Source organism: Triturus cristatus, chromosome 2_2 (genome assembly GCF_964204655.1).
Source record: "Triturus cristatus chromosome 2_2, aTriCri1.1, whole genome shotgun sequence".
NCBI lineage: Eukaryota > Metazoa > Chordata > Amphibia > Caudata > Salamandridae > Triturus > Triturus cristatus.
The window spans coordinates 845571244-845595765 of NC_140582.1; the positions used below are offsets into that span (position 1 = coordinate 845571244).

General features: G+C 44.2%; 1 protein-coding gene across 11 annotated transcripts in view; it reads right to left on the reverse strand.

The window, feature by feature from the left end:
* LIMCH1 (LIM and calponin homology domains 1) overlaps positions 1 to 24522 on the reverse strand; it is an 860130-nt gene that overhangs the window by 11971 nt on the left and 823637 nt on the right. For all 11 annotated transcript variants that reach the window (XM_085642190.1, XM_085642189.1, XM_085642188.1 and 8 more), the window contains 2 exons: positions 19600 to 19708; positions 18612 to 18714 (listed from right to left, as the gene is read on the reverse strand). In XM_085642190.1, coding sequence (XP_085498316.1) covers positions 18612 to 18714; positions 19600 to 19708 — 212 coding nt within the window. The remainder of the gene's footprint in view (positions 1 to 18611; positions 18715 to 19599; positions 19709 to 24522) is intronic.

Genomic DNA, 24522 nt, shown 5'->3' on the forward strand with positions numbered 1-24522 from the left:
ATTTCCAGGGGAGGGGAGATAGTGAAAGTGTGTGATCTATTGGCAAATCCTAAAATGGACCCGGTTCTTTGCTTACCTGTGCTACCCATCTATGGGAGTCTTCCAGTCTTACAACCAATTAATTAAATTCATGGGCTCTATCTAGAGCCTCCTCCCCTATGAGTATCTTACTCTTGGGTATTTTCCTCCTATTACCAAAGACCATGTACCTAGTTTTGTTTTTGTTAATATCCAGGCTGTGGTTTAGGCCAAAATTATTAAATTTATCCAAGAGAATAGATAGACCACGAGGCGACTTTGATAGTAACTAAGTGTCATCTGCGAAAAGGAGACACAGAATTTTATAATCCTTTACCTTCGGGGAATCATTTTCACAGTTTAAAAGATAGAGAATGCAGCCATTTATATACAAGAGAGAGAGTGTGGGGGCTAAAATACACCCTTGTCTAACACTCCTCCTAATTGGAATATCTTCTGTCAATTCCCCTTTAGGGCCCCACTTAACCCTCACAAAGTTTTCTGTGTATGGTGCCTGGATCAGGGATAGTAGTCCATGCAGGACCCGGATCTTGTGCAAAGCCACCCAAAGTTTTGCCCTGGGTACTAGATCGAATGCAGCTTGCAAATCCACAAAGGCAACATACAGCAGCCCCCTGTCAATGTCTACTACCTTCCACTTACCGGAGAGGAATGAGACAATCTGGTCTATGGCCCGATGTTGGATCTGAATCCCGCCTGCAAGCGAGACGACGCTTTGGCTTGGGCAATCCAATCCCGTAGCCTCGATAAAATGTGCATACTGTAGACTTTCTGAATATTGCCTATCAAATTTATTGGTCTATAGAGCATCTAAGAGGGCCTTCTTGGAGGTTTTTCATGACTCATTAAACCAACCATTTACTCTTGGTCTCCGAAATCCCCTTCCATTTTTGTAGTCCACTACAAACAGGTTATGAATTTTTAAAAATAAATTAACGTGCATTATCAAAATCTGCGTGGGGGTTAAAACATGGCACTATAGAGTTTGCAGTTCTTCTAAAACAACCTTGTAGATTGCAAATGTGGCCTCTTTGGCTCTTGAAAGAACCTCCCATTTTACCTTGCGTTTATTGTTACTATTCATCACAGCCTTATGTGGATCAGGAGAGATTAAACTTTGCCTTTCTCTTATCTGTGACTTATCTCAGACTAGAGTAATAGGAAAGTGATTACTAGCATGTAGATCAAGCACTGCCATGCCTTTAATTTCATGCCAAAATGCGAACATCCAAAAGGATAGAGTCTATGTGGCTATTATAATCACCCCTCCTGAACGTTGGCTTTGCATCCGGGTCTGATGGAAAGCGACCATTGCATGGCCTCAGACCAATAGAGACCAATATATAAATAATCTGGGGGGAAGCAGAACTCATTTTCTGTGGTTTTCTTTGTAGGAGAGTAGGGTCTGCTTTCTATATTCACCCCCACTTTTTGCTTTTGCTCCACTGGTTTTCGACTTAGATGTGGCTGTGGGCCTGCTAATCAGACCCCCGGCCCAGCTGTTCTCTCTCTAAACTAATACTATGTACTTTAGGTGCATAACCCAATTGGATAGGATCACCTTATTGGCCCCTGTACAGTGTACCTTAGGTACCCAGGGCATAGGTGTACCCTAGGCCTACCAGGGGCTGCATTATGCCACCCCTGGCCTGGCCTTCCATTATGACACAACTGGCTGATCAATCAGCTGGGGCAAGATCGTGTAATCACCCCTTGCTTAGGTGTAGTATTCCTATACCTTCCGTGCCCTACGCAAAATTGTGCCTATTCTCCCCAAAGGTTTTAGAGCTGAGGTGGTGCGGAGTATTATACTCAGTAGATTAGACTACTGCAACGCACTGCTCCTAGGAGCCCCAAAGAAATTGATCCTTAGGCTGCAGAGGATCCAGAACATGGCGGCAAAACTGGCTCTATCGCGCCCACGCTCTGCTTCCTCCTCGGCAGCTCTAGCCGATCTACATTGGCTGCCGATACAACAGAGGATCGCGTTTAAGGCGGCATGTCTTGTATTCAAGGCGCTGCATGGACTTGGACCAATCCCACTCCAGGGCCTGTTTTCTTGGTACCAAGCTGCCCGGCCTTTGAGATCCTCATCGGCGTTTCTGGTGCGGGTCCCAAGGATCACTCGAGTCAGGATAGGCGGCCGAGCTTTCAGCCACACAGCCGCCTCATTATGGAATTCCCTTCCGCTAGTGCTGAGGGGTAAGCAAGATCTGACTTCCTTCAAAAGGGACCTTAAGACCTATCTGTTCCCTAGGGCAATATAAACATTCTTCCGGTGGTTTAAATAGGGTCTCAGCGCCAGGATACCCTTGGGGTGACAGACGCGCTTAATAAGAGTCAAATACATACATACATACATACATATATAGACACATGTGTACCTATCAGCCACTCCTATGGCAGGCCTTAACAATCCTGGAGGCAGAGTGCTTGGTAACATGTGAGATGGTGCTCTAGCATGAGCTGAGCCTGTCTGCAGCTTTCGGAACCATGTCCTTATAGCTGTTCTATGATATAGCCTACCATATACTCTTAAAGTGCCTTATAATCTTAAACGGTTATGGTAACTATGGTTTGGCTTTATCGAAACATGTTGTGTAAGGTGTCTAACACTTTGGAATAATACCCCCATACCATTTCTGGCAATGAGGATATTATCCCTCCCTTCTAGAGGGAGAAGACATGTTGAAACCTACTTACCCGGTTAAAATTGACCAGAGCCCCAGCATCACAAAATGGATGCTGCTGCCACAGACACAAGTCTGACCTCCTGCTGCTGGGAGTCCTTCCAGCGAGGGAGGCTTGGACAATAGGTTTCCTGCCTCGGGAGGTGCGAGCACCACCCTAGACAGGATTTTGTGTATTGGGGCAGGGAGGGTTGAATGAAACGAGACACTGCCTGGGGCACACAAGTAGTCCCATGCATAGTCCAGTTCAAACCGGTGCTGGGGCACTCCAGCCCCAGCTCTGGCGCGAAACTGGACAAAGGAAAGGGGGTGTAGCCACTCCCCTTCCTGGTCCCACCCATAGGAGGGACCTTGCAGGTAGCCCAGCCCACTAGCCCAGTATATTAGTAGCTAGTTGGGCCCTGCTAAATTAGATTAACCTGAATCTGCAACTTGAACAGAAACTCTGGACCTTCGACATTCGACCTCAGGAAGAAGACTGAAGAAATCTTCCTTGTGGCCAAGGAGTGACCACCCTGGGCAACCAGGCACCATCCAGCGACCGCTGCTTGCTTTGCGACTGAATCCTACGAGGGACGACTGCAGAGACTGACCAGCGCCGAGACTTCCAGACACCTCTGAACCAGATCCACATCTCCAGCGAAGCTGAGACCCGTGGAGGCGACGAGGGACGTGGGACCAGCGACTTGGGAAAAGTGGCTAGTAACTGACTAGCGCGACTTCTGAGGCATCCTCGAGGCTGTGCTTGGGGAATTGTGAAGCCCCACTCCCGAGCACCATCTGCAAAGAAGATCAGCTCCCCACACTTCACGTGTTCTGCGTGGGGCCCTTCTGCACCTGTGTTGCCCGGTTGCTGGCCCGTTGGCTAGTAACCTCTGCGACGACGAACCTTTACTTTCAACTTGCTGGTCCGGCTCCTCCAGACTGGCACCCGCTCCTCTGTGAAAGAGAAGCACCCCAGACCTTCCTGGTCTGCACCAGAAGCAAGTCCTCCATCCTGCGTGGGTTCCGCTTGCCAAGGCTTGTTGGGTTCTGACTCGACTTCGACGACGCCGACAGCAAGAGCCTTCGTGGGACAGCTCACCTCCTGGTCCTGGTCGTCCTCGACGTCTCCTGGTACCCGTGGCTGCTGCGACAAGCTTCACCCCTTCACCTGCATCTTCACGACATCGCCTGGTTCCTTCCTGGTTCCTTCCCGGCTCCTGGCTGGTGACCTAGACTCTGTCCCTTCTGCTTGCAGGTTCCTTCCTTCTTGATCCCCACCTTGGGATCCACCGGACACTCTTCACTGACTGCCTGTCAGCAACTTTCCTTCAGGCATCCATAGAAGTCCACGACGAAACCCGTCGCAAGTTCACACCTATGCACCCGCAGCCCGTGGGCTAGGTAACTTGGGTACTTCGGTGCTCACAAGGGTATTGACTATCCTAGGGTCTAGTTTCCGAGTCTCGACTTTCTAGCTATACCAGAAGTGTCCTAAAACTGCTCATTTCTAACTGCTAGTGATTCTATCGACTTTTACGCATTACGCGTGAGTGTTTCCACTCTGCACCTGTATCCCGTGGGCCTCCCACTTCCTAACTGTTGGTAGTATAGTGTAGCCCCAGCGATTCCCTAGGCCTAGGCCTATCCTGTGTTCGTGACAGTGGTCCTTATACCACTTACTTAGTATATGGTTTGCATGGCCCCTAGGGCCTAACTGTATTACTTACCTGTGTGACTTAATGTATGCTTAAATAAGACTGTGTTGTACTTACCTCGAATCTCATAAAGAGTGCTGAGGGTTTGCCTAGAATAAATACATTCTATTTTTATATATATCTGTTGTGGTGTCCTTTCATTTGGTATTCAAGGGATTACATATGGTATAACAGCTGGCTTCACATGCCATTCAGAGTTTAGCCTAAGACTGCTCTTGTCCATGCTACCACTAGGATAGCTGGTCTATAAGGTTGACTTTTTCAACCAATCACCATAAGGGTTGGTTGGACTGATACAAGGTGTACACTAGAATTAGTGACATCATATATTAGGCCAACTTCTCACATTCTTTGAATACAAATTCTGGGTATCCTACCAGATTCATCCTAATCCCTTATCAGTTCCAAGAATGGGGTATAGGGTTCGAAGGATGTGTTAAAATCTCCTGCTATGATCACTTTATGGCCAAGGGCAAAAGTTTCCTGAAATGCATTCAAGGTCTTAAAATAAAGAGAGGGTCTGGAAAAAGGAGTCTACCTGTTGTAGATGTTTATCAACATATATGGAGTGCCAGACTTTGGTTTCAGGCTAAGGATTAAAAGGTCACAGGAGTCTATAGGGATTTTGTTAATTGAACACTCAAGTGAACTTTTGGACCATATTAAAAGCCCCCCAGATGGCCTACCTTCTATCAAAGGCAGTGCCTCAATACTATGAGTTAAGAAACCATGCCTATGAACCTTAGTCAGTGCCCAAGTCTCCTGGAAGATGCAGAAGTCAAACTCATCTATGAACAATCACCAGGCCCCATCAACCATTTCTGACCGAATCCCAGCAATATTCCAGGAGATAAGGTGGAGAGCAAAGGCTGGATTTGTTGGCACCTGCACAATCCCCTGAGCAGCCACCCTGTTTGCGACGAATTTGGGGTCAAATTAAGAACATCTGTGGACCCTTAATAACTGGAACAGAGGGGGCGTGGTCTGGCCACGCAGGAAGATGGCCACCTGAGAAGTGAGATCCGTCGCGGGACGGGGCCCCAACGGCTCTAACTCACCGTTTTATACATTTGGAGCTCCTTCCTCCTGTTCCGCTGCATTCGGATGGTGCGGGGATGAGTCGGAGTGAGTTTCCTGGCGTCAGAAGATGAAGCTGTTCCACCAGCGCGTCTCGTCTAGCGCGCTTCCTCGGACGCGCCTCCTCAGGCCGCACCTTTTCCTCTGTATGAGGCCGCGCCTTCCCGGATGACTGGAGCGCTGCCTTCGCTTGGAACGTGATTCTTCATCTATTAAATATGACGGCACCGCCTCCAGGCCATTAATGGTGATGAAGGTGAGGCTTTTCTACGCAGCATGGCATTTGTGAGGGTGCGCCCTTCCTCCTGACAGGGCCGTTTTTTTCTTCATATTGCCGCAACAGCGCTTCTGCCTCATTGAAGTATTACGTATTGTTTGGACAGTGCCTCTTTTATGATTTGAAGCTCTACCTCCTTACCTAGCCTGCAATTGAAACTGTGTATTCCACAATGTTCAGCATTATATATGAGGATTCGCCCTGGTTATCCGGTACTTCTACATCCTTGGTATAATTGCGCTTTTGCGCTCCTCAACGTTACAAAGGCTTGTATTCCTTCTTTCCCTACGGGCTGCATCTCTTCAACTAATGGACATTGAACTTCATAAAAATTTTCATTGTTGGTTATATAAAATTTAGGAGGCCTCCTTTATCTTTTCCTGACAGAACTGCTCCTCATTCAACTGTTTCTATGTATATGTTTTCCATTTATTCTATTGCTTTTGGTGTTGTAATATTCTAATAATAAGTTTCATTATATCAGCCATCCACTACTTTGCATATTTATTTTACCACATTGACAGCAGTTTTGCTCTCAGCAACTTTATCTCATTATTTTCAAAGTACCTACATCTCGATATCCTGCGCCACAGAACGGCCTCCTCACGCTTCTTCAGAGTTTCCTTTAAAAGTCCTTTACAAATGTCTACTACTAAGCACGGCAACAAACACTCTAAACAACTATTTGCAGAGACTCTCAAGCAACCCAATACCATGTCAACAAAGGGCAGCACATCTTCATCATCCAATTTACCTCCAAGCTCACCTCCTGCCACTGGGCATGCATCTGCAGAAACTATGCAACGTATTTTCCAGGAAATTTCTGGGGTTAGTCGTCGACTGGAAGGTATGGACATCACACTTACATCCTTGGCTGAAGAAACCAAGTAAATTCGAGCGGATAAAGCAGGCCTCTATGCCAAAGTGGAGGGTCTCGATACTAGAATTCTTGCAGTGGAGAACCGTCTTGATTCATTTTCCAACAAAGATCAAGATCTTCTATTCCTTCATAGCAAACTCATCGATTTGGAAGATCGTAGTCGAAGGGATAACATCAGTTTTTTTGTTTTTCCGGAACATATTGAAGGCCAAAACACCAAAGCATTTCTTTGTAGCATCCTTCCAAACCTGACTGGTATTTCTTTTGTTCCACCTTTAGAAATCCAAAGAGCCCACAGAACTAGTCCTCCACGTAAGGATTCTACAGCGCGTCCAAGACTGTTCATGGCGAAGGAGACGGGCAATAATCAAACACGACAATTACTGACTGCAGCTCGCTCGCAAGGCTCCTTCTCCTTCAAGGGTCATATAATTCATATGGCAGCTGATTTTTCTAAGGAAACCAATGAACGAAGGAAAGCTTTTCTTTCCATGAGACCTCAATTGCACCAATTAGACATCAAATATGGCTTGTTTGATCCTGCACGTTTTCACATCACCAGAAATGGAGATTCCAAAGATTTTTATGATCCAATACATCTCCAGAATTTTTAGATTCCATCAAACTTCAAGACATGGAAGTTCAAGTCCAATCTTCAACAAAGGATCATTCTCAATCACCTTCTACTTCCTCTCTTCCATTAACAGATCACAGGCGACTTAGTCTTAGTAGCCCCAGACATCATGGTAGAGACTTCGAAAGACTCCATCGCCCCCAAGAAGACAAAACTTTAACCCTTCATTCTGCTTCTACTGCTACCTTTCCACAAAAACCGCATAGAGATAAGTCCAGATCCCCTCTTAAATCTCCCTTAGATGCAGATTGAATAACCTTTTGTCATGCAAGTTGTTCTTCCTATGTTTAAGCTGTAGCTAATTGAAGGTCTCATATTTATTTTTTAACCCCTTCTTATTGTTATCAGCACTAAGATTAATTAAGTTGTTCTTATATACTATGATGTCCACACAGTGTTAGATGCATTATAGATAGATATATGCTTTATTTTCTATATTTTCAATTTTATCTTTAGACTGTTTCTCTCCATTATAATGGTTACTTCCACTTTGTTATTCACTATCAATATTACAATTCTTACCATATTATCATAAGTCTTGCTTTCATTTAGCTATTATGACACCTCGTTATTTGCTTATTGTTCTAATATTTTATTTTTATTTTCTATCATATGTCATTTACATTGTGCTCTATTGTTATTTTCTGCTTATTTACAAGTAGAAGGTATTTTTTTTAAAGTTATCATAAGTTACTTAATTGTTAGTCTTTTGTCCCTTTAAAATGGAATGTACTATAGCTTTTATGACTTACCTTTATTTCTTACTTGCTCTTCTGCTTTCCCTTATTGTATTTCTCACTCTTTATCAAACTGTTATCATGAACTCTATTACATGTTAGTATTCACTCTCCTAACTTCGCTTATTTTCCAGAGGGGTCCTCTCCCGCGGCGGCGCTCTAGTGCGCCCAGACCCGCAGTTAACAGTTCAGGTTCCTCAATCTCTTTCCTTTTATTTGCACGTTCTTCTATCATTTTCTCTTGATTATTCCCTCATCCCTTCCTCCTCCTCTTTATTGTACTTCCTAACAATCATCTTACAGTTTTGTCTTATATTGTGTTACTTGTCTAAATCACCTTTCTTTCCTGCTGCTTGTTTCTTTTCAACTACATATTGATCCCCCTTCTCTAAGCCACGGCTTTTTTTTTGCTTTTTTTTTCTCTCCTAGCCAACAACAACTCTCCCTTCTGCTGATTCTTGTACTGCTCTAACATGCCACATACACATCCTTTAAATGCAATCACATGGAAGGTGCATGGTCTTACTCATTACATTAAGCGGAAGAAAATATTTTCTTATCTCCAATCCAAACATGTAGATGTAGCTTTACTACAAGAAACCCACTTAGAATCGTTGGAGCCTGAAAAATGATGTAGAGATTGGGTGGGAAAGGTCATACATAGTAGTATTCAAAAAGATGAATCCAATGATGTTGCTCCTTCCCGCAAATGTAGAGTAGCAATACTCCTTCACAAATCACTTCAGGTTACTGTTTCAAAAACATGGTCGGATACGAATGGACGTTATATCTTTGCTAAACTACGGGTTGGCGATTCACACATTTGTGTAGGATCTTTCTATGCTCCTACGGGTACCAAAAAATCCTTCTTTCTTCAGTTGTCCCATCTACTAACAGAAATTAATGCGTCACAATATCTGATTGGCGGAGATTGGAATGTGACGCAAGATTCCATCCTAGACAAAACAGGACCATTAGACGAGGGAAATGCTTCAGATAGGGTTTTGCTAGGTGACATAAGGTTGGATAATGGATTGATTGATCATTGGCGTCTTAGTCATCCAACAGATAAGGAATACACTTTCTTTTCCTCTGCCCATGGTACATTCTCTCGTTAAGATTATTTTTTGACATCACAGAAGGTAGTCCAATTGGTTACAGATTCCCGCATCCTGGAAGCAGCTTTGTCTGATAATTCTCCTGTCCTCCTCTCCCTTGAATTAGGACTTTCTAGACCAGGACGGAAACCGTGGTGTATGAGTATCCAATGTCACAGAACTCCAAATGGGAAATTCCAATTACAGTCGCACTTCCAAGATTATCTTTCCACTAATCAAGGCTCTGTAGCCTCCAACAGGGCTAGCTGGGCTGCAGCTAAAGCCACTCTTAGGGGTCAATTAATGTGTGATGCAATAATTGCAATAATTGCAAATAAACAAAACGCCAGATGGCAAATTGACTTAGAACAAGATATACAATTTTACTCTCGTTTGTACACATTTTCTCCAACGTTACAAAATCGTAAATTACTTGAACAAGCTCGCATGGCTCTAAATAGCCTTTTCGCATCCAAAGCAGAGTATGCTTTGCAGAAAATGAAAGGTCGTCACTACGAACAAGGTGAAAAGGCAGGACGATTATTAGCTGTACAATTACGTCAGAGAGGCAGCTATGGCTATTCCGGCCATCTGGACGGCGCAGGGAGATTTGTGTACAAAACCTCAAGAGATTGTTAATGAGTGTGCCTCCTTTTATCAATCTCTTTATACTCCAGCTAACCATATAGACACGGATAAAATGTCAGCATTTCTTGCACAGGTAGATCTTCCGTCCCTATCTGACGATGGTAGAGCCATTCTTGAAGGTGAAATTACTAAAGATGAAATTTCTCGAGCTATAACTTCCCTACCTTATCACAAAGCTCCCGGCGAGGATGGATTCCCTGCCGAATTTGATCGATGGGGAGGTCACAAGGTTATTGATACTCAGCATGCTGCATTCCAGGAGGCGGATAATGTATCTTCATTGGGTCCTATCTCCAACAAAGCCATTATTCCACCCAAACCCGGTAAAGACCCCTTATTGTGCAGTAGTTATCGCCCCATTTCCTTATTAAATTCCAATATCAAAATTTTAGCTAGCATCCTAGCATCTCGTCTTCGTAAAGTTTTACCTTCTTTGATACACCGTACTCAAGTTGGTTTTGTTCCGGGACGTTCCTCTCGGAACCATATTCGCACCTTGGCCCATGCACTATGGTCGGCTACACATCTTTCATTAGCACTCTCGCTTGACGCAGAAAAAGCGTTCGATCGTATCGAATGGGACTACCTTTTCACAATCATGGGAACATTTGGATTGGGTAAGAAATTTATTGATAAAGTACGCTTGTTGTATGACAATCATTCTGCTCAGGTGAATTGTGGTGGGTTTTTATCTGATACGTTTATGATTAGGAAAGGAACGCGCCGAGGTTGCCCATTATCCCCACTTCTTTTCCTTCTGGCTATGGAACCTTTAGCTGCCACCATTCGCTAATCTGATGAGATTACAGGTGTTCCCCTCTCAATTGGACACTCTAAAATATACCTTTATGCCGATGATATTTTGCTTACTCTTACACAACTTCCCCGATCACTTCCCTCTCTTCTCCAAATCATTAATGATTTCTCTTCTTTTTCGGGCTACAAGATCAATTGGGATAAGAGTGAAGCATTGCCCATTTCTAATGGAACCACAAAAGCAGCTATACATGGATTCCCTTTTCATTGGCAACCCTCACGTCTTAAGTACTTAGGCATTCTAGTCAATAAAGGTTTGGAAGACATGGTTGTAGATAATTTAACCCCTCTTATTTCTCAAATGCAACGTGACTTCGATAAATAGAAATCCTTGGGACTCTCTCTATGGGGCAGAGTCCAAGCTATTAAAATGGTCACTCTTCCGAGATTTTTCTACGTTTTAGGTATGCTTCCCCTCCAGCTTCCCCTATCCCTACTTAACCCCTTGCATGCCCGCCCCTTTCCCCGCCCAGTGCCGCGCCTTCCATTAGCGGGCGGAGTTCATGACGAGCTGGACTCGTCATGGGCACAGCGCCACCGCAGCCCATGACGAGTCCAGCTCGTCATGGGCACTGAAGGGGTTAAATCTATAGACTCCAAGATTAAAACTTTTATTTGGAATTCAGCTAAACCACGTCTTGCTATAGCAAAGCTGAAGGCTCATCAATTATATGGTTGGATTGGGCTTCCATCCATTGAGCATTATTCTTTAGCGTTGCATATTTCCCAACTTTCTTATTTGTTACCTGGAATCAAAGATGTACCGCAATGGGTTCATATAGAACCCATTATCTTCTGTCTTCAAAGTTAGATCTTTCCCTCTTATACGGTAGTGGTTCTAGTCGTATTGACTCGAAAAATCCAATCTTATCAGCTATGCATAAATCCTGGCAACGAGGTCATCGTATATTAGGTTCTAATCCGCGGATTCATAGTAAGGCTCATCTATGGAATAACTCAGCTATTCGTATTAACGATCGTATGCTATCTTGGCCTGAATGGCAAGCTGCAGGTATTCGGTACCCGGATCAACTTCTTCATGGTGAAGACTTCAAATCATTTTCACAGCTCAGTGAGGAATTTAATCTTCCTAAACAACATTCTTCCAAATACCTTCAGCTCCAACAGTGTTTGAAGAACCATTTAGGGTCACCCCCTTGGATATTACAAAACTCTCCAATATTGTATTATTTAAATACTTGGGGGAAACTCAAAGGGGTAACCTCCGGTCTTTATAAAACCTTTACATCTCATCTTTTTTCTAAATCCCTCACACATGATCTTCAATGTAAATGGCAAGTCCGTTTATCAACCTGTTATACAGACAGTGAGGGGGATCAGATCTTGGAGAATCTTCATAAAGGAACCCGCGAAGCAAGGCTCAAATTCTGTTTATTCAAAATACTACATGATTGGCACTGGTCGTCAGTCAAATTACACAAAGCTAATCTGCTCCCACACGTTATTTGCTGTAGATGCTCCAATCCTGGTTGTGATACTACCCACATTATTTGTGAATGTCCAAGTATCCAACCCTTTTGGAACTATGTTGGTATTGTTATGTTATGTTAATCGTTTTTATAAGGCGCGCAGCTGCCCCAGCCAAGGAGCGTCCCGGCGCCTGATCAGGTACCACAACACAACAGATCGATGCTAATAAGGGAAAAGGAGGGAATCAGTCAGCGGTTGGAAACAAAAAAGTTTTTATGGCGCGCCTAAAGGAAGTAAGGCTATTCAGGGCTCGAATATGGACAGGGAGAGAATTCCATAATCCTGCTGCTAATACTCGAAAAGAGCGACCTCCCATCCTACTCAGTCTAAACCGTGTATTGACCGCCAAATGGAGAGATTCTGATCTAAGAGACCGTGTAGGAACATAGGAGGAGACAAGCTTAGAGAGGGCTGGAGGAGAGGAAAGCTTCAAGATTTTAAATGTCAGGCAAAGAGCCTTAAATTTAATTCTCTGTCTAACCGGCAGCCAGTGAAGAGAGGTCAAAACTGCAGAGACAGAGCACTGTCTAGGGAGGCCAACGATGGCACACGCCGCGGCATTCTGCACCCTTTGCAATCTAGTAGCCTCCGCCTGATTCACTCCGAGCAGCAGCGCACTCCCATAGTCCAGCCGAGAAAGAATGGAGGCTTGGACCACCAGTTGCCGAGTAGGGGGGTCGACGAATTTGAGGACCGATCTCAGCCCTCGCAGAATACCATAACAGGTAGCTGCAACCTTCTTCGTGTGGCTGGTAAAAGAGAGTGTAGGATCCAGCCAAACCCCCAAGTTCTTAACTTCGGCAGCTGGGATGGGAGTCACCCCCAATTCTGGAGGCCACCACTGGTCTCCCCAAAGCTCCGCCTGCTTTCCTAAAATCAGGACCTCGGTCTTTTTGGCATTTAACTGCAAACAGTTAGTACGCATCCAATTTGCCACGGCTATGAGTCCTGCACGAAATCTGGGAGCGTTCACCTCGGGGGCACCGCTGAGTGTCACCGCCAGCTGCGTGTCGTCAGCATACGATGTCATAGTAAGGCCACATTGTCTGACGACTGCAGCCAGCGGTTTCATATATAGATTAAATAGAGTGGGGCTCAACGCAGAGCCCTGCGGAAACCCCAGCCCCAGTGGATGGAAAGAGGACTGACAAGGTGGAATAGCCACTTTAAAAAACCAGTCCGAAAGGAAAGAGCGAAACCATTGGAGAGCAGTCCCCTCAATTCCCACTCCCCCCAAGCACCGGATCAGGATGTCGTGAGACACCGTGTCAAACGCGGCGCTCAGATCTAACAGGAGGAGCGCCGCTGTCTGCCCAGCATCCAGCACCGTTCGCAAGTGCTCGGTCATAAAGAGCAGTGCAGTTTCGGTGCTGTGTTGTGCACGAAAACCATTCTGGCTCTGGTCAAGAATGTTATTACGAGAAAGGTGGGCAGACAAGATGGAGTTCACGTGTGCCTCAGTAACCTTGGCGGTCCAGGGCAGTAGGGAGATGGGACGATAGTTTTCTGGCAATAGGGGGTCAAGGTTAGGCTTCTTTAAGATAGGGCTGACCACTGCCTGCTTCCAGTAAGACGGACCACGCCTGATGTGAGCGATAGATTGATCAAATCCAGTAAAGGCTCACGACATAAGGGAGGAAGAAGTCTGAATAGCTCTGGCTTCAGCGGATCTAATGGAGAACCGGATTTAATTTTGAGGCTCAGAGTATCGAAAACCTCGTCCGACATTACTGGCAGGGAGGACAGGGTTTCGTGAGCCATAGCTATCACACCAGTTTGCTCAGCACCGGGCACAGATGGCGTAAATCCTCGGTAGATCGCCTGCACTTTCTCCACGAAAAAGGATGCCAAACTTTCACAGTGAGAGTCCGTGCAGATTTCCACCGAGGTGGCCCGTTTCCCCATCAGGTCTTTAAGAACCTTAAAAATTAATTTAGACGGGTTGGGGCTATTCTGAAACTCGAAAGCATAGTATGCGGCCCGAGTTTGACAGATTGCCCTGTGATAGATCTTAAGCTGGGCAAAATACGAAGATTTCAGGGTGGGATCAAAGGATTTCCGCCACGCCCTCTCAGCTTGCCGGCACGTTCTCTTAAGCTCGGCAAGAGTATCATTATACCATGGGCTGGTAACTTTAGCATGGCATTTCGACCAGCGCATCGGTATAAGAGAGTCAAGGGCGGCTAGGACCCAGTTACAAAACTGCTCGTATCCTTGTTCCACATTCAGCAGATTGCCCAGGGGCTGCGCCTCCAAGATCTTATAAAACTCCTCCAGTTTGAGCTTGTGCCAATTTCTTTTAAGGATCAGTCTATCCACAGGTTTAAATTGTGGGTCATCTATAGGGCATGAAACTTTAACCAGCAGATGGTCAGTCCAGCCTACCACCATCGGGTCAGAGACCCTAGCCCGCTCCAGTGTGGTAAATAAGGGGTCAAGGATATGACCTCCTATGTGGGTAGGGGAGGTAACTAGTTGGATCATTTGCATGGCTTCAAGGTCCGCTAGCAAGGTATTAATAGGTGCTGATGACCTCTGATCAAAATGGATATTGAGGTCACCTACGATGTTAAAATTGGCACATCTCGGAGCTAAAGAGCTGACCACGTCAGTAAGAGCGGCCTTGAAGACAGTGTCATTCCCTGGCGGGCGATATTACCCTGAGCTCAATAATGCCTCTGAACTTACCATTTACACCAAGCAATATTATTTTGCATGACGTACGTCACTTCCCAAAGCTTTCCAAACCACAACATCGTCTTTTCCACACTGCTCTAGCCACAGCTAAAATATGTATTTTACGTCACTGGAAATCCTCCTCACCACCTTCACAAGAGGAATGGCTGGTTGCTATGATACAAACAGCTTCACATGAAAGAACAGTTTATAATCTTCAAGATCAAGCCGATATATTCCTCCAGACATGGTCGCCATTCTTACAAACCAAAGCTACTGACCCCTCTGCCACCCTGCCTCCTCCCAGTACTTCTATCTAGGCTGGTTAGTCCACTTTTCCACTCTTGTTTATTATGTTTGATTATTTATTTTGCCTTCTTCCTTTTTTTTTTCTTTCTCTATTCTCTATTTCTCTTCCTTCTTTCTTCATACCCTGGATCATTCTTCTTCTTCTTCTTCTTCTATATTCTCTTTTATACTATATTCTATACTCTTTTCTATTTTTCTTTTTCTTAATATACTTTTCCTTTTGCAAATATACACATTTTCCTGAGACAATACCTATTTATTTTGTTTCTATATATATCTCTTAAATTCTCATTTCTTATGTAATTTCTTTTCCTTCTATTTGTCTATTGTGTTTTTTTCCCCAATATTTATTTGTTTATGTTTTATTTAATTGTTTCTACAATTACTCCCTCATTCACTTATATTGTATTAACTTATTTGCGTCTCTTTTACATGCTTTATTTAAATATTTATTGTTGTATATTTGTTATTATTATATTGCTTATTATCCCTTATTTATTTACAAATGCTTTCTTTTTATTGTTTATCTCTCTGATGTATTCTTACTATAAATTCAATAAAAATTTAAACACAAAAATAACTGGAAAAGGGGTGGCCTCCTCTTGCCTAGGACCTGGGTAGGGAGCCTCTCTGGGAAGTCAATCAACTTGTTCCAGAACCTAAAACCGGTTGGGCACAGGTACACTATAGGGCCTGATCGACCATTGCTGGCTAAAGATGGGAACACTTGGGCTTCTTTGGGGACATAGTGATGCAGGGATATGAGTAGCCCAAACAATACCTAGTGGCTGTTTATAAAAGTACCCCAAGGGGAGTGGATCAATACTAGTTTGACCGACTTGAACATGTGCCGCACTGGCTAGCAATTTTTGTACCAGTGAGGGGTCTTTTAAATTCATGATGACACAGTTCACCGGATGGTCCTTCGACTCTTTCCCAATCCAGCACTCTCTACGAGTATGGATATTATTGGTCAGGGAAGTGGGGAAATTCATATACTTGGAGAGCCAGTTCAGACACTTGAGGCCAAGCTTTTGTGTGCTTCTTTCTGCTCTTCATTCAGTCTCGCTACTACTGACAAAATTACCACACAGGGGCACGCTGCGGGGGTAAGTTAATAACAGGAAGATTCCTAGTCTCTTGAGGAGGTACATCTGCCTCCCTTCGACCAACGCTGCCCCCCTGATAGTGAAGTTGCCCTGGTTGCAGGCCCCTCACCGGATTACCCCCTGTATTCAATATATTCGAACTGCTAGTTGGTAATGGGAGCAGCTTCCGCAAAAACAATGCTCATCTTGTTTTTTCCAGTTTCTGCTACTGAGGGAGGTGAAGATGAAGGAGGAGCAGGATCTACTCTGACATTTTGCCGAGGGGATGATAGTCTGGGTTTAGGGATGTAATTCAGTACCCGATCGATCTCAGACAAGCGAGCCACAACAGGTGAAAATTCACTTCTTATAATCCCTTCTATTCTGCCAACTAGATCCTCTACTAAATCAACAACCCATTTTGGTTTTGTGCAGCCCACATCACAGTCGAGAGTAGCAGTAACAGAGGTGGTGGGTGGTGAATTAACAACAATGCTGTTTGTTGTGGGCAGATTTTCTCGGGTTCTTTGCAACTTGCCTGAGTTCTTCATATACGATTTTGGGGGCGAGTGTCTGCTGGGTGGTATCAGCTGGAGGGCCACCATCGAACATAGCAATCCACCCCTCCCCCCTTAAGACTTCCTGACGGAACACACATACATGAGCCAGACAGTGAATGTGCAATTTCCTTTGGGCCCAAGAAAAGTCTCTTCAGTTAGAGCGGGACACTCCTGAACACCCAGTAGTAGGACCACCCAAATGGAAGACTGAGCAGATATGGGCATAAGACAAAAGCATAAGATAAAAGCAGGGTCAAAGGCAAAGTCCGGGGGGAACAACGTCTGGGTAGAAATGAGATGAGAATGTAGTCAATGCCAGGGGATAAAACAGGTGGCAATGTAACATTGTATGTCAAATATCGTAATTACCCAAGAACCTAAACATATGTGACAATCATGAAATGTACGGTGCAAAATTTATTAAGAAAGTGGGCTGGCAAAAAACACATGCCCAATAATAAACTACTAACACTAATAAAAGTACAAATATCACTCACCCCGTGCACTGTTTATGATCTCACACATTCCACCACAAACATCACTGGTGACAACCAACACAATGTGACTAATATCATACATAACATCATTGGTTGTCCATTATATGGGACATGACATAGAGATCTACGGTTACAATATCAATGTTTGCTATTGGGTATTCTTGCTGCAACTGTATCTACTGGTCACTACTGAGCTTTATGCAGCATTTAATACAGGTCACAGGTTTTAAGGAAAAAAAACAATAGCGTTCCAAGCTCATCTATGTAATCATGATCACCACCATCATTGATCACAAGACTGCTTATAAGGCACCATTTAAAATAGGTAGAACATCCAAGGAACACAGTGGAATTTTTAAGATATGGCTTAGCAGTGTGTACACATATTGTGCCACTTTCAGTACATCTTGGGCAAATTACATTTATTTGGGCATGTCCCTTGTAAACATATGTGTAGGCATTTAGTAGTGATCAGTTGTACTGAAGCCTTGTTTTTCTTTTTAACAGATGTGTTGATTGACATTTCATGAACACTTCACATGTGCAAAGACATCCATTCACGATCAATGCTACAACCATTTTACCATTATTATTGCTGTAAAATACCCGTTTTGGCTTCACGGTTTTAAAGTTTACCTAAAGATTTTATTTGTCACAGTATTCGGAGATAATGAACAAAAATCAACATTCTACGCGAGGATTAAAGGAGAATTTAGTAGTGGCTGTCTGTGAGATTCTTATCTAGATATTGTACAGTTAATGAAATGGAAATTGAAAATTGCATGTATTTCTACTTGACATGTATCAGTTTATTTTGAAAGTGCATATTTGGATAATCTCACTGGCCTCTACTAAATTCTCTTTTAATTCATCACCCTTTTGGAACAACGTTTTCTTTGTTTACATTTAGGCTCCGTTTCCTGTAGGTTTTTGGGTGGCCTGTATTTCTTGACATAGCATTATGTGATGTCACTGCTGTCATGTAAAATGTCATGTGGGAGGTTGTGATCAGCTAAGTGTGGGAATTATGGTTGCATAGGTCACAGAGTACTACAATTTCAGTGTTTTTTATTCTAACCATTATCATCTTATTTAAGCGTATTACTGATAAAATTAGGAAGTTACAGATCTTAGAATCTAGCAATAACATAACTTAAAATATACTTTCAATGCTCTCCATAAAACTTCAGTTAAAGGGATTTTAAGGTCCACCATTTATACATCAATGACATTTTCAATTCAGCGTGGTGTTTGACTAATCTAACATCTCGCTAATAAAGAATTAAAACTTACAAAAACCATATGAGGGCACATATCATACTAAAGTCACATTATGATATGATGCCAGAAAATAAATGACGGTTGTGTTGGGTAACATCACAAGAATCAACTTACTTCTTGATCTGATATAGCAATCATTACAGTTTAGTAAACCATTTCTGATCCGGACATCTGTCCCAGAAGTTGTGTCTCCAAGCTGTCCTTTGCAAATTCCACACTGTCAAGGGAAGTAGAAGAGAGCGAAAACATTTCATATACTGTGGATCAAAATATTATATACATATATATATATGTATATATATATTTATTTACACACACACACACATTATATATATATAGTTATACATTATCAGATTTGGAGGGTAGCAGTTTTGAAATTTCTTAGTATGCTGCAAATTACTTTCATCTAAGTTATCTTTCCAATTTTTCACTTAAAATGTGCGAGTTCACTGTAGTCCCCAATTCTTGGTGCCATTAAAGCTGTACACTAGGTGAGTTGCCTTTTGGGACCTGTGCCTTGCGTGAGTCATAATAATAGTTTCTCGTAGTAGATAAGTTACGCAAAAACATACAGTACGTCACTCCATGTAGTAGAAGAAACTGCAGGAAGGACTACCCAAATATAAAATGCTGCATAGATGCATTTCCTAGTGGTTCAAAATGTATAATAACCACAATAGCAATGGCTTCAGTACTTCCCATTACATTTCCATGTTCATGGGAGAGTCTCTCTTTCTAGAATCGGTGGGTCTTCCGGATTTGGACTTGTGCTATCTGTGCCTAGAGAGACACTTATGCAACACATCACTAGCAAAACTATCTTGCTGAAATTCTTCTGGGGGTCACCTGTGGTTTCCTGAAAATGTAGGAATCAAGCACTTTCATCGCATTTTGTTATCTTTTGATATATATTTTCTGTTACTGAAGGTGCAAAAAATGAGACTGAAGCAATGTATCAGAAAATATTCGAATAAAACTCCTTTGGAGACAAAAAAACCTTGTACAAAAGGAGGGCTTCATCACCAAATACGTGAATTCTCTAAAGGCATTCAATTGTTAAGGAGTTTTCCACCACCGAAACAAACAAGTCAAACAAACATACCTGAAAGCACTGTATGTGGAAATAAAGACTGAGTGTTTCTATGATCATGGCAGCTCCTTTACCAAGAGGAAGTTGACAAGTAGAGCACAGTTTCTTCCCACTGACAGCCCTACAAGAAAGAAAAGACAAGACCAAATAAGTACAGGTGGGTGCACCACTGTACACACCAACACATTCTTGAAATGTCTTCATCTAGCAGCTTATGGCCCCTAGCCTCCGTCTTGCTGGATCTGCACACATCAGTCAGTGCACCAGTCCTAATGTACAAGCCCGAGTGCTAAACAGTACTTCATATTTGACCAATTTATGCAGGAATCAGACACAAACATGTAAGGCCTGATTTGCCCAAATGTGCCCAAGGCAAATTCTCACTTGTGTTAATGCACCAAGTGCTCACTGAGGCTAGTTCAGGTAACTGAGAGCCGCCTAGATGTGCCGTTTATGCATTAAACGAGTGCAGACTGAGTTCAAGTGACAATAAGGGCAAGACTGTTTGCTGGAACAAAATGCAGCAGACTTGCAACATTACAATCATCAACACTGCGAGCAACTGCACAATTCGTTTTCATTACTGACATTGATTGTCCATGTTAATTATCTTCGTCATCAATTTAGTCATCATAAATAACTGATACAACAACTGTTCATTACTAACTATACTTCTTATGTGAACTGAATTACCATTCTCTACCGTTTACTGACCAATGCTTTTGTATCCATCACTCTGTTTGGAGAGGGGAGGGGGTTGACATTCTTCCTACAACCAATATGGTTTTAATACTGAATGAAAGAACACGTTTGGGAGGGTAAACATCCAATCCTTTTAAGCAAAAATACATGTTAAGAACGGAAGGATGATATGTCTGGTATTGTTATGCCTCAAGTCTACGTTAACACCTACATACAATTGGAATTACAATTTCAATTTAATTTGTCTTGATAACATTTACACCTCTCCTCCTCAAGTTGCCCTTCGTGGACTAAAGTGATTCAATGTCTTCTGGCACACTGGAGTGATTTGTCCAGCACAGCATAGTGTTGTTCTTGCCTGAAAATGGTAAAGTCCAAGAATAAGGAAGCAGCTGGCAAAGTCATCAAGTGGCATGGCCGGGTTGCCTCATCTTTTTAGCACCTGCACGTTTCACTGCAAAAGAGTGGAACTGCATTTAAGAGGAGGCTGGCAACTTCTTTTAAAAGTTCAAAACGTTTTAAATGAGGGAGGCACATTAAATAAGCATTGGCATAGCCAATAGGTTTTGCCTTTGGGACCTTATAAGTGTTTACCCATGCAACAGTTGCATAACTAAACACTTATAAGGTCCCAAAAGCTAGACCTATTGGCTATGCCAAAGCTTGTTTTAACTGCTGCAATCTATTATAGCCTCACGGAGAACATCAAAGCGGCCGCGAAAGTGATCGCGATCAAACATCAAAGCAGCCGCGCGGCCGCGAAAGTAATCGCGGTAAAGCGCGACGCGCGAGCCCGCGCACATGCACTGTAGCTCTAGGCTGGACTGGTAGCACTTTTTGGAGCCCTCACAAAATGTCTCGCCAGACCAGCGCATGCGCTGGGTCAGGGAGACTTAAAAAGAACTTGGTGAACACTCTCCCTAATTAGGCAGAGGCAAAGGATCAATACAGTGACCATAACTGCTTGGTTGGAGTTTAGTTATGTAGGTTCTGTCAAACAGCAAGCACTATATGTGGTTTTCTTCTCAATATTCGCAGATGTCTGCTATCAAAGCAAGGTGCTTATGAATGGAGCATGTACCTGACCAACTTGTTCTAAAGGCTCACCCAAACAACAGTACTTTCTTGAGAAGGTCATGCCAATAAGTTTCCTTGAACATGGGAGGCGGAGCTAAGCCAGGCCGCAAGATGGCTGCTCCTTGAGAGGGTTCTGGCGGCCTAATTATAATCCACCTTTTATCAGCTGTCTTATGGACTCCCTATGAACACTATCCGGTGTGGCGGCCTCCTGGACGGACGGTGCTCCCCCGGATTGCTTTTGAGGGCCCTGGGGGCCATCTGGAGCACCGTATGCCCGAGTGACCGAGGTGCGGCCTCCCTGCGATTTGGCTCTGCCAGCCCCGGCGCCCAGGACTACTTCCTGCCATGTGCTGTTGCCGAACCTGCGGCTCTGGACGCGGGGCACTGACACAAGCATCGCCACCGCAACAGTGCCTTCGATCGCCCCGCCCAGATGCATAGCTGCCAAGGTTTCAGATTACTTTTGTGTGACATTTTAATATTTTTGTTGTAATTATGAGTGACATTCAACTACTAAGAGTGACACTTTCTCATGAGGTAAAAATCAAGCAAAGACGACGAGGGAAACATAAATATCAGATTTAACACCCATTTGAGCAATAGGAACTCTAATAATATCTTACAACTGATGCACAGGACAAGAATTCGATGCCAAAAAATTCAGCCCATACAGTGAACCTGTCACACCTACACTTCAGGTCTGTACTGGAAGACAGCGTGCATATGTGATTTTACTGCAGGAAAGGTTTGTGGTAATATCAAAAAAATCAAGAGTACAACCCAGTGCAGCAAACCCAACACACAGGAACAGCCCATAACAATCAGCCCAAAACTGTCACTTCAGGAGTTGCATTGGAGACAGGCATGAAAAGAAAACTACAGCCTCAATTTCTCGACAAGGTACAGATGGGAGAGTGCGTTTATTTAAGCTTGCTGCAGGATTTTTTTTTTTATAAAGTCAGGAAATCAACAGTAAAACCCAACACAAGAGATTTAACAGGCCAAAAAATGTCAGCCTACACACTGGCCTGTTCAAGACCTTGGTTTCTCCAAATTGATTGTTTTCCTTTTTGCAGTTTTATGTAGCACCGGCTCAGTCAAAAGGTATTGAATGGCTTTTTACGAGCACCCGTTACATTTCATGAGCACGGGGAGTTATTTGCCCCAAATCACAGGATGTTCAGACTATGCCGGGAGTCAAACCTCTTTCAGTGACTGCCGCTGGCATCAACCAGGTCCGCCGCGCTGCCCGCTACCTGCAAGTTTAGTGGCACCAAAATCAGTGGAGCTAAGTCGCACAGGCCCGAAACAAGCTTTCACGCTGTCGCAAAAACCTACTGAGACAGACTGCGTCGACTGCACAGTTCTCGGTTACACGGCCGCAGGCAGATCCAGATGACCGCTGCGCATTGTTAAAGGCATAAAGTTAAGTACCACTAGAAGAATAAGTCACAGTACCTTACTTCTTTGCGAGGCGAGCTGGTGCCCCGCCAACAGGCCAGCTGTGTCTGGCTCGCAGTCAGGGCCTCTTCCATTGCGCCAGAAGGAAGCACTTTCACAAGACTGCCCCTGGTACTAATAAGATAGGGTCCGCTGGCGGGATCATAACCGCTGCAGTGCCATGATTGCTCACTAGTGCAAACTCCAAAACATGTCGCCTGTTCGCGCCGCAAATGCTTTGTTCTCATAAACAAGGTGGCTGGAAACAGAAGTAGCCATTGGGCAGCCGGGCACTGACTCCTAACATCAGTCAGTGTATGGAATGTGCCACGTGGTTTCAAGTACTGTACTGCCGGGTCTGATGAGAGTGCGAGTCAGTGGCGTCTGAAAGCCGCGCCGCGGCAGGTAATTAAATGCAGCCAGGCAGCAGGGGAGGCAGACTGTAACATTGTAGCACTCAGACTCCAGAGCTGAGCAGATCTTTAACTATTAACTTACTGAGCCAGAGCGCTGCTGGCAACGCAAGTCTCTGAGAAGCAGCAGAGCCGGGGCACAGAATATGCTACAAGCGCCGGCACCGCCGCGTAGTCAGTTTCAGATTGGCATGATTAAAAATGCGTGACAATGCATTTCAGTGCGGTGATGCGGAACACCACACTGAAATGCGTTAGTGTCACACCTGATGAGTGATACTTGGCAGACATGCAGACGCTGGTGCCCCGATCCTCGCACTACACTTGTTGTCAATGTTTGAGGAGTCGCTAGAGAAGGGCATCCTGCCCCCCATCTCTCAGGGAAGTGGCCATAGTGACTATCCTCAAACCAGATAAACCAGTGCAGTATTGTGACTCCTATAGCTCTTTACCCGTGATTAATGGGGACAATAAGATTTTCACTGAAATTCTGGCCTACCGTCGTCTCCAGATGCTCTCCACACTACTCAGGTCTGACCAATCCGGGTTTATCCCGGGCCGCTCAACTTCCCACAACTTACGTACCATCTTTGCGACCAGGCAGCATCTACACCCCCAGGTGTCAGCAGTCGCCGCCACCCTCCTCCATGCTACGAAGGCATTTGATTCTCTTGAATGGTCCTATCAAGTACACTGTTAGAGCGGCTGGGCCTAAGCTCCAGATTTGTTTTGTCAGATCTGCCTCCTCTATACTTCACCCACCGCCCACATGCTGCTCAATGATGTGCTGTCTGGCCCGTTCCCGTTGACCTGTGATACTCAGCAGGGGTGCCCACTCTCGCCCCTCCTTTTTGCCAAAGCATTGGAGCCATTGGCAGCCCAGTTATGACAACATCACTCCAATCGTGTCCTCATGTAACGTAACTGGTGCTATGTAAAGCGCTCTGATATCCGATTCCGGTCAAGTTTGCGCTATATAAAACTCTTCCAAAATAAAAATAAAAAATAGTGGCCTTGGTTTTACTTCTAGAGGACTGGTGTTTTCCATGTATGCCGACATCACCCTTTATACCCAGAATCAGCCAGAGAACCTGACCCTACTGACCCACAAGATCATTCGCTTTTGTGGCTTCTCTGGTATGATCGATTGCTCAAATATCTATATTATTCCCCCTCACTGACGGCACACAGCATTTCCCCATAAAATACCCATTCAAGTAGGCATCTGGGCCAGTGCGATACCTGGAGATCTGGCTAAGTCGCAATCTGAATGAACTCTGGCGAGCTAATTACGGCCGCG